The 11,650-nt window shown below is 43.8% G+C and overlaps 1 protein-coding gene across 1 annotated transcript in view; it reads left to right on the forward strand.

Annotated features, from left to right (window-relative positions):
• The window catches only part of LOC309559164 (dynein axonemal heavy chain 3-like), a 480,621-nt gene that overhangs the window by 341,180 nt on the left and 127,791 nt on the right, over window positions 1–11,650 (forward strand). The window contains exon 38 of the mRNA XM_082262311.1: window positions 11,307–11,505. Coding sequence (XP_082118437.1) covers window positions 11,307–11,505 — 199 coding nt within the window. The remainder of the gene's footprint in view (window positions 1–11,306; window positions 11,506–11,650) is intronic.

The following is an 11,650-nucleotide window of genomic DNA, read 5'->3' on the forward strand; positions in this document are numbered from 1 at the left end:
GGTTTCATCCCTCTATTCTTCCACCCCGCATCCTTCCTTCAAATAACCCAGTAGCCTCAGACTATCTTACCCAAATAAAGGACTCTCTGGGTTTGCTTAATACTACCATTGCACACGCTCATAGTCAACAAAAGAAGTACTATGATCTTCGCAGAAGACCTTCTCCTCAGTACGCTATCGGGGACCTCGTTTGGCTCTCAACAAAAAATTTAAGACTGAAAATCCCTAGCAAAAAGCTTGGACCTCTGTTCTTGGGACCTTTCCCATTCAAGAAACTTATTGGAAAAGCAGCAGTACAGCTTACATTGCCAATAGACCTCAAAATACATCCCATTTTCCATGTGTCACTACTGAAGCCCCATGTTCCTGACCAAGGAATAAGGCCTACTATCCCACCTCCTCCTCCTGTACAAGTTGAAGGTGGAGAAGAATATGAGATAAAAGAGATTCTGGATTCTCGTATCCACAGAGGAAGACTTCAGTACTTGGTTCGATGGAAGAACTATGGGCCCCAAGACGACACCTGGCTAAACACCTCTGACATACATGCCTCTAGATTAATCCGCAATTTTCATGCGAAGTACCCAGACAAACCAGCTCCAGAGGCCTTCAGGAGCCGGCCTTAAGGGGGGGGGGGGGGGTACTGTAATGTTCTGGTACCCTAATTACTCTTTCATAAGTGTATGCGCCCCACCATTCTCTTTTGGTAAGGTGCGCATACACCTTTAAGACTGATGCTGTCATCACTGAGCGCCAGACTGGATGGCTATTTAGATCGCCGGCTGTCACTCACATGTGTTCGTTCAAACTGCTTTGTGCCTTGATGCTAACCTGTCTTGAAGCTCTCATGCTTGCAAGCATACCTTGCTGTCGGAACCACGCTGCGCTGATCCCTGTATCCCGCTACCGGATCATCCGCTCTTGCCGAACCTCTCCTCTGCTACATTGCTATTAGTGATAAGTACCCCACAGGGGAAACCTCTATAACCTTTATACTAAAGCTTACACTATCTAGCTCTGCATACTAAGGACTATTACTACATCTGCATTATCTAAGATTGCTAGCTCTTGAGCCTACTACCACCTGTTCTTGCACTGGGTTGATCTCTCTTGTATGTCCACCTGCTACTCTGTCATCTGCTACCATACATGATTGCTAAACCTATCTGCATCCCATCTGCTACTATCTTACTTTCAAGAACATTTCCTTTCAAGTGTCTGTCATCTACCATCTCTACCCAACCTATCTCTTCAGCCTATCATCACTGTGTTACTATATACATAAAGTCACTCTAGGAAACATCTTATTGAGTGTGTGTATTTACTTGCTGAATTGAGATCATCCACACATGATGAGTCATTGAGAGTTGGGATTGGTGTCTCAGCGTTTCTCTACATGACTACTGAAGTGGAATATTTCTGCAGCTGAAAATCCACATCATACATAAAACGCAGGAGCGTTACACTTTGGCTTCTCTCCGTTACTACCTCCTGGGTAGACAGTTTGAACTGGTGACGGATCATGCCCTATTAAAGTGGATGGCACAGAACAAGGAGACCAATAGGAGAATAATTAGGTGGTTCCTGGCCCTTCAGGAATTTAGTTTTGTGGTAACGCATCGCCCTGGTGTTAAAATGGGGAATGCAGATGGTTTGTCCCGAGTGCATGCCTGCCTGGCAACCTGTGTCCCAACCCTAGGGTTGAAACAAGAGGGGGGGGGGTATGTGAAGTCAGGTAAATCTGTGGGTGTTGTCACAGATGGGAGATACATTTCTGCCTTGTTTAGACAATTCACCAATTACTATCAGGTGTCGGCTGCAGAGGTAGCCAGAATGAGGCAATTAAGGCCTCTATAAGTTATCCAGAGGATGACTACTGATTGCTGCATCCTGAGGCTTTGTGGAGCTTTAAGGAGAGCAGTGAGCTGAGAGACTTCTGAAGGTGAGGTGGTGTTGACTTTTTCTTTGTGAAAAGGAAACAAATAGACTATTGGTTTTCTGCTGTATGACCAGCAGTGTCTGCCCAGTAGTAGGTTGGGACAGAGACCATAGGTAGGTTCCTGTGTTGTGAAGGTAGACGCCCCAAGTGGCCAGGGTTTCTTTTATGTTTGTTTGATTTATGCTGTTTGGATGCTTGCACTTGTTTCCAGCAAATTGGAAGAATAAACCATAGACCGTTGTATTCAACCACTCTCTGTGTAACGAACACATCCAAGGGGTCACCCACACCCGCTACCGAGCCAACCCCTTACAATATATATAGAACTTTGTGGTATATACTGCACTGCTAAATACACTTCACTATCTGATCTCCTAAATTGTAAAAATCACAAATCTCTCTCCCTGCCTAACTGACTGCTAGCAATGTCTTAACTAGACTACACTGCACTGCACTGTCTGATAGAGTGTAAATCGTGTTCCTCTCCCTGCCTCAACCACTTTCTATCTCGCCCTCACACTCTATACACTGCTGCTGTGTGTGAGCAGCCTTATATAGTGTGGGGCGTGTACTTAGCCCCTGTGCCATGATTGGATAAAGGCAGCCTGCCTTTGTCCAATCATGGCAGAGATGATTTGATTGGCCAAAGCATGGAGGTCAGAGTGCATGCTTTGGGCAATCACATAATGCACTGCAAGCATGCAGTGCATTATGGATGCGGGCGCTTGAATTTCCCGCAAAGAAGCCCATTTTTTCGGCGAACGAGGGAACAGCCAATGTTCAAGTCGAACTCCAAGTTTGACTCGAACACAAAGCTCATCCCTAATAGATATTAAATATGTTGTATGAATTATGAATGTAACTTCTTGTTGGCAACCAATTCATTTTCAGCATGCTGAAATCAAGGCCATGCTAATGAGATGACTGTGAACATTTTAGAAAATATGCATGATATCTCTGCAATACATGTCCCAGGGTTTTACCCATTTAAAGACCGTGAAAGAACAAAAAAAAACCGGTTGATCCTAGCAAAAATGCACCCAGGTCCATTTTTTTCCACCATGGGTGAATTTTCTTGTCTGAATTGACAAGAACTTGTATCAACTCTGCCCAGTTGTCTTTTGCTACACTAGAGGATCCCTCCCCTTATGGCCACAGCATATGTAGTAATTGCTTTGTAGTTCAAGAGAAGAACCGGGGGAGCTGGTTAGACTCATTAAAATAACACAGGCCGGCTCTTAATTTCTTACAAGAGCGATAGGTATTTGTTTCGATCAAGTTTCAAAAATACATTTTATGATATATTTAAAAGACCAAAATTGACAAAATTAGAAAAACTATTTTTTCGTAAACTTCACACCTCTTCGTAGCAAAGAGATTTAGCTTTAGATAGAGAGCATCTAATCAATCATATGTAGTGAAGGATCTTTTTTTTTTTTTTTAAAGATAGCTCTAATGGAAATGTTACATACAGTAGTTACATAGTTAGTTACATAGTTAGTGAGGCTGAAAAAAGACACAAGTCCATCCAGTTCAACCTATGATGTGTGTGTGTGTTTGCTTTTAACCGTACATTGTATACCCCTGTATGTTGTGGTCTTTAAGGTGTCCATCCAATAGTTTTTTGAAACTATCAATGCTCCCCGCTGATACGACTGCTTGTGGAAGAGAATTCCACATCCTTACCGCTCTTACAGTGAAGAACCCCTTACGCACTTTAAGGTTAAACCGCCTTTCCTCAAGTTTTAGTGAGTGGCCACGTGTCTTATTGTATCTCCTTTCTCTGAATAGTTTGTTCCTTATGCTAGGGTCGCAGTACAGTATTTGTACATTGATATCATATCCCCCCTCAATCGTCTCTTCTCCAGAGAGAATAGGTTCAGTGCTTGTAGTCTTTCCTCATAGCTGATGTCCTCCATTCCCCTAATTATTTTTGTTGCCCTTCTCTGGACTTTCTCCAGTTCCAGCACATCCTTCCTGAGGACCGGTGCCCAGAACTGGACAGCATACTCCAGATGTGGCCGGACCAGAGTCTTGTAGAGTGGAAGAATAATCTCTTTATTTCTGGAGTGAATCCCCTTTTTTATACAACCCAGTATTCTGTTGGCTTTGCTTGCGGCGGCTTGGCATTGCATGCCACTGCCAAGCCTGTTGTCTACCAGTACCCCCAGGTCCCTTTCCATCCTAGACTCACCCAGAGGTTCCCCCCCTAGTGAGTAGCTTGCTTTCTGGTTTCTGGCCCCCAAGTGCATTACTTTACATTTTTCAACATTAAATCTCATCTGCCATGTAGTTGCCCACCCCGTTATTTTGTTCAGGTCTGCTTGCAAGATTTCCACATCCTGAATAGAAGATATTGGCATGCCTAATTTAGTATCATCTGCAAATACTGAGATTGTACTAGATATCCCCTCCTCTAGATCATTTATGAATAAATTAAACAGGATTGGTCCCAAGACAGAACCCTGGGGGACCCCACTTTCCACACCCACCCAATCTGAGTACTCCCCATTAATCACCACCCTCTGTACTCTCCCCTGGAGCCAGTTCTCTATCCAGGTACTCACCTTATGGTCCATACCTATCTTCCTTAGTTTTAACAGTAAGCGTTTGTGGGGAACAGTGTCAAAGGCCTTTGCAAAGTCCAGATACACCACATCCACAGGCTTACCTTTATCTAAGTGGCAGCTCACTTCATCATAGAAGGTTAATAGATTGGTTTGGCATGAACGGTTTTTCATGAATCCATGATGATTACTACTTATAATACCGTTTTCATTACTAAAGTCTTTTATGTGGTCCCTTATCATCCCCTCCAAAATTTTGCAGACTACTGATGTTAGGCTGACCGGCCTATAGTTACCCGGGATATATCTCGGCCCCTTTTTAAATATTGGTACCACGTTGGCTTTTTTCCAATCAGCTTGCACCATACCCGTCTGTAAACTATCCTTAAAGATAAAGAATAATGGTCTGGCAATCACCTGGCTGAGCTCATTAAGAACCCTTGGGTGCAAGCCATCCGGTCCCGGGGATTTATTTATGTTAACCGCTTCCATACAGAGCAGTTTGACACCCTTCCTGCCCAGACCAATTTTCAGCTTTCAGCACTCTCACACTTTGAATGACAATTGCTCAGTCATGCTACACTATAACCAAACAAAATTTTTATCATTTTTTTCACACAAATAGAGCTTTCTTTTGGTGGTATTTGATCACAACTGGGGTTTTTTTTTTTCGTGATATATGCAAAAAAAGAGCAAAAATTTTGAAAAAAAAACACTTTTTTTTAGTTTCAATTATGAAATTTTGCAAAAAATAAATTTTTCTTCATACATTTGGGCCAAAATGTATACTGCTACATGTCTCTGGTAAAATTAACCCAAATTAGTGTATATTATTTAGTCTGTGTGAAAGTTATTGAGTCTAGAAGCTATGGTACCAATTACTGAAAATTGATCACACCAGATGTACTGACTGCCTATCTCCTTTCTTGAGGCCCTGAAATGTCAGGACAGTACAAATACCGACCAAATGACCCCTTTTTGTAAAGTAGACAGTCCAAGGTATTTAGTAAGAGGCATGGTGAGTTTTTTGAAGTTGTAATTTTTTCCCACAATTCTTGGGAAAATGAAGAAAAAATTTTTTTTTTCTTTTTTTTCCCACAAAGTTGTCAATTTATAAGCTATTTCTAACACATAGCATGTACACAGCAAAAATTACACCCAAAAATACATTCTGCTACTCCTTCCGAGTATGGCGATACCACATGTGTGAGACTTTTACACAGCCTGGCCACAAAAAGAGACTCCACGTCCAAGAAGCACATTCAGGCGTTCTAGGAGCATAAATACACATAAAACTTTCTTACTACCTATCACACTTTTCAAGGCCCTAGAGCACCAATACAATGGAAAAGTCCACAAAATGACCCCATTTTGGAAAGCAAACACTCCAACGTATATTCTATGAGGCATAATGGGTCGTTTGAACATATCATTTTTTTCCACAGGTTTTTGGAAAATGTGGGAAAAAAATGAAAACTTTTTTTTTTTACACAAAGTTGTCAATTTATAGGATATTCCTAACACATAGCATGTACACAGCAAAAATGACACCCCAAAATACATTCTGCCACTCCTCCTGAGTATGGCAATACCACATGTGTGAGACTTTTTCACAGCCTAGCCATATAGAGGGGCCGAACATCCAAGGAGCATCATCATGCATCCTAGCCACTTGCCTAGGCCTATTTTTGACATTTGGTGTTTACAAGCTAAAATCAGTTGTTTTGCTAGAAAACTGCTTAGAACCCCCAAACATTATATATTTTTTTTTAGCAGAGACCCTAGAGAATAAAATGGAGATTATTGCAATATTTTTTATCACACCGTATTTGCGTAGCGGTCTTCCAAACGCAATTTTTTTGGAAAAAATTCACTTTTTTTAATTAAAAAATAAGAAACCAGTAAAGTTAGCCCAATTTTTTTCCATAATGTGAAAGATAATGTTAAGCCGAGTAAATAGATACCCAACATGTCATGTTTCAAAATTGCGCACGCTCACGGAATGGTGACAAACTTTGGTACTTAAAAATCCCCATAGGCGACAATTTAAAAATTTCTACAGGTTGCCATCTTTGAGTTACAGAGGAGGTCTAGGGCTCAAATTATTCCCCTTGCTCTAACGATCGCGGCGATACCTCACATGTGTGGTTTGAACACCGTTTACATATGTGGGCGGGGTTTCTGTATGCGTTCGCTTCTGCGCGCGAGCTAACGGGGACAGGGCGCTTTAATTTTTTTTTTTTTTTTTTTTACTATTTATTTTATTTATTATTTTTTATTTTTACACTGTTTAAAAAAAAAAAAAAAAATTGATCATTTTTATTTCTATTAAAAGAAATGTAAATATTCCTCGTAATAGAAATAGGCACGACAGGACCTCTTTTTTGTGAGATCTGGGGTCAAAAAGTCCTCAGATCTCACAAGTACACTAAAAGATAGAAAAAAAAAAAAAAAAAAATAATTATAATATAAAATGAAAAAAAAAAAAAAAAAGGACCTTTAAACCGGTTGCTAGGCAACAACATTTTCCGTAGCTCCGGTCCTCCAAGACCATAGAGTCAAGTGAGGGCAAGCTTGCCCTCACTCGACATCCTGTCTGTGAGGATTCGGGACCGGATCGTTTTCCCCTCTGCCGGCGGGTCCGGTAAGCGGGGAAAAGGACCGGAACGCGTCGGGAGGGGGGGGGGCGCCTCTTCCGCCATCCCGGAAGGGTGATCCCACGGCGAATCCGCCGCTGGGACCACCCTTATCGGAAAGCCAACCGTCCACCGTTTAAAAAAATACCAGGGTTATGGCAGCTATCTGCTGCCATAACACCGGTATTTAGGTTTAAACGGAGGACGTATATAAACCTTTTTGGACTTGGACATGGTGGCTGTATGAAGGGTGACAGGTACTCGGGTACTTTGTTGGGCAGGTGACAGGTACTCTGGTACTGATGAGCAGGTGGCAGGTACTCGGGTACTCCGATAGGCAGGTGACAGGTACTCGGGTACTCTGATGGGCAGGTGACAGGCAGGTGATAGGTACTGATGAGTAGTACTCACTGACTGATAGGTGATAGGTGATACTGTACTGATGGGTACTGATGATCAGTACTGATACGTGATAGGTACTGATGAGTACTGATGAGTAGTGATGGGTACTGATGAGCAGGCGGCAAGTACTTGGGTACTTCAGGCGTCAGGTACTCTGATGAGCAGGTGGAAGGTACTCGGGTACTCTGATGGGTAGGTGACAGGTACTCAGGTACTCTGATGACGGGTACTCCGTTGACAGGTACTCAAAGTACCTGAGTACCTGTCATCAGAGTACCCGAGTACCCGTCATCAGAGTACCCGAGTACCTGTCATCAGAGTACCCGAGTACCCGTCATCAGAGTACCCGAGTACCTGTCATCAGAGTACCCGAGTACCTGTCATCAGAGTACCCGAGTACCTGTCATCAGAGTACCGGAGTACCCGTCATCAGAGTACCCGAGTACCTGTCATCAGAGTACCCGAGTACCTGTCATCAGAGTACCCGAGTACCTGTCATCAGAGTACCCGAGTACCCGTCATCAGAGTACCCGAGTACCCGTCATCAGAGTACCCGAGTACCCGTCAGAGTACCCGAGTACCTGTCATCAGAGTATCCGTCATCAGAGTACCTGAGTACCTGTCATCAGAGTACCCGAATACCTGTCACCAGCCCATCAGAGTACCCGAGTACCTGTCATCTGAGTACCTGATGACAGGTACTCGGGTACTTTGATGGGCTAGTGACAGGTACTCTTTATTGGGGGGGGGGGCAATCAGTGTGTTTGGGGTGCACTGTACTTGGTAACTAGCTGTTACCACAATCTCCTCCTCACACAGGATCAGTGTGTGAGGAGGAGAACACGGTGACAGCTAGTTACCGTGTTCTCTGTTGACATTTGTGACCGGCTGTGATTGGACACAGCCGGTCACGTGGTAAAGAGCCAATTTCATTGGCTCTTTACCTAGATCGGGGATCGACTCTGTCCGAGGGACGAGCCTCGTCCCCGATCGCTGCTCTGCGCGCCCCCGGGGGCGCGCATTGCAGAGAGAACGAGCGGCTCGTGCTGGAGCCGCTCATGTGATCGGCTGTGATTGACACAGCCGATCACGTGGTAAACAGCCAATTTCTATTGGCTGTTTACCTTGATCAGTGATGGGCTATGTCCGAGGGACGAGCCTCATCCCTGATCGCGCCGCTGCGCGCCGCCGGGGGCGCGCAGTAGCAGCTAGAACGGGCCGACGTCATATGACGGCGGCCCGGATCTAGACAACCACTTTGCCGACGTCATTTTACATGACTCGGTATGGAAGTGGTTAAGTTTCTCTAGTTTAGCTCTAAGTCTATCCTCTGTTAGCCATGGCGGCACTTCCTGAGGTGTATTATTTAGTTCGGCCTTACAAGCGGGGTTCGTGTAGCCCCCTGATTCCTTTGTGAAGACTGAAGAAAATAAATTATTTAACACTTCCGCCTTTTCTCTGTCCTCTGTGGCCATTTTTCCTTTATCATCTTTTATGGGGCCAATGTGCTCTGGCCTCGCTTTCCTACTGTTTATATACTTAAAGAACTTCTTGGGGTTCTTTTTACTCTCCTCCGCTATATGTCTCTCGTGTTCTATTTTAGCCGCCCTGATTTCGTCTTTACATTTCTTATTACACTCTTTGTAGTGCTTAAATGCTGCCAATGACCCCTCAGTCTTGTATTTTTTGAAGGCCTTTTCTTTAGCTCTAATATACATTTTTATGTTGGAGTTTAGCCACCCAGGGTTTAGTTTTGCTCTTTTAAATTTATTTCCCTGTGGAATGCACTGGCCCACCCCCTTGTTAAGTATGCTCTTGAAGCACTCCCATTTTTCCTCCGTGTTCTTTGTTCCCAGGGTTCTATCCCATTTGATATTTTCTAGCAGCGAGCGCAGTTTAGGGAAATTGGCTCTTTTGAAATTCAGTGTCCTTATATTACCCTTGTGTTTCCTATTACTGTAATTAATACTGAAACCAATTGACCTATGGTCACTGTTCCCTAAGTTGTCCCGTATTTCTATATCCGTGAGCAGGTCTGTATTGTTGGTAATCAGTAGGTCAAGTACCGCATTGTTTCTTGTCGGTGCATTCACCATCTGACCCATGAAATTGTCCTGCAAAACATTTAGGAACTGCCGAGCCTTGGCTGAATGCAGGGTTCCTTCTGCCCAGTCTATATCAGGATAATTAAAGTCCCCCATTATAATGACATTTCCCATCCTTGCTGCCAATCCTATCTGTAACATGAGGTCCGCCTCACCCTCCTCCCTCTGGTTGGGGGGCCTATAGCATACGCCCAATATTACCTTCCCCACCGTGCCTTTCCTTTGAAGCTCTACCCATAGGGATTCTGCCTCGTCCATAGCTCCATTATTAATATCATCCCTCATATTTACCTGTATACTGTTCTTAATATACAAACATACCCCTCCCCCTTTTTTACCCTCTCTATCTCTGCGATAAAGGGAATACCCTTGAATGGTCGCCATCCAGTCATGAGAGCTGTCAAACCAAGTCTCAGTTATCCCCACAAAATCTAAGTCCTCCTCAAACATCAGCAGCTCCAGCTCTCCCATCTTGTTGGCCAGGCTTCTGGCATTGGTATACAAGCCTCGTAATTTTGATGTTTTTAGGCTGCTCTCTTGATTTTTCCCCGTACCCACCCTGGGTATAGGAGCTCCGAACACCCTACCGCTAATGCCCCCATTTCTGCCCTCTGACACTTGCTTTCCACTGGCTAATTCTACATCTGTACCCTCCCCCCCATTCCCTAGTTTAAAAGCCCCTCTAACTTTTTGGCCATCCTCGCACCCAGTACGGCTGCACCCACCCCATTTAGGTGCAATCCGTCCCTACCAAAGAGCCGGTGACCGACTGAGAAGTCGGCCCAGTTCTCCAGGAACCCGAAACCCTCCTTACTACACCAGCTCCTCAGCCACTCGTTAACTTCCCTAATCTCCCGCTGCCTCTCTGGTGTGGCTCGAGGTACAGGTAGTATTTCGGAAAATACTACCTTGGAGGTCCTAGTCCTCAACTTAGCGCCTAAGTCCCTGAAATCGTTTAGGACTCTCCGTCTTCCTCTGCCTATGTCATTGGTACCCACGTGTACCATGACAGCTGGGTCTTCCCCAGCCCCACCCAATAATCTGTTCACCCGATCCGCGATGTGCCGAACCCGAGCGCCCGGCAAACAACAGACTGTTCGGCGCACACGGTCTTTGTCACAGATTACACTATCTGCCCTTCTAATAATTGAGTCCCCTACCACCAGCACCTGTCTTTCCTTTCCCTTTCTCCCGGCCTCACTGGAGGAGTTTTTCCCCTGGCAGCACTGGAGGAGTTTTTCCCTAAAAACTGTTTGTCCTGCTGTTATGCTAATCCAGTAAATTCCATAAGTTAAGTAATTGACCCAGAACAAATATGCAAATCTGCACTCTGATTTGACTTGCTGTATCATTTTCTCAAAGGCCAGTAAAGGTTTCTTACTAAATTCCCACTGGTTTCCTTTAAGTGTAAAAATCCTAAACAGCCTATCAGAATTCATCTTGTATTGCTCTGATTATATCAAAGTATTTTCTGATTGGTTGCAATGCACTGTATTGAATCAGACAAAAAAATGCAAGATCTCATATCCATCACAACAAAAAAAAACGAATATATCTGATCTGACTACAGTAAACTGGTTGTTATACATGTCTAATTCCTTCCAAAAAAATTTGTTCTTTCTGTTAACACATTTGTGGAAACTTTTTGTCTCTGTAGGATGAATGTGAAGGAGACTTAGCTGAGGCCATGCCAGCTTTGAAAGCTGCAATATCGGCTCTTGACACACTAAACCCTTCTGATATTACACTTGTGAAAACTATGCCACATCCTCCAGCACCTGTAAAGTTGGTCATGGAAAGCATCTGTGTTATGAAAGGCATAAGGCCGGAGAGGAAGCCTGACCCAAGTGGAACAGGTGAGAATGTGTGTTACATGATGAGATTTATTCTCATTGCTTTCACTGATAATTATGCGTAGAAGATTACAACTTAAACAAAAATACCACCAAGTGCTATAATCAATAAATACAGATCAACACAGTTGAGTATTATTTATGATGC

This window comes from Pelophylax lessonae (assembly GCF_965119305.1).
Source record: "Pelophylax lessonae genome assembly, chromosome: 6".
Classification (NCBI taxonomy): Eukaryota; Metazoa; Chordata; class Amphibia; order Anura; family Ranidae; genus Pelophylax; species Pelophylax lessonae.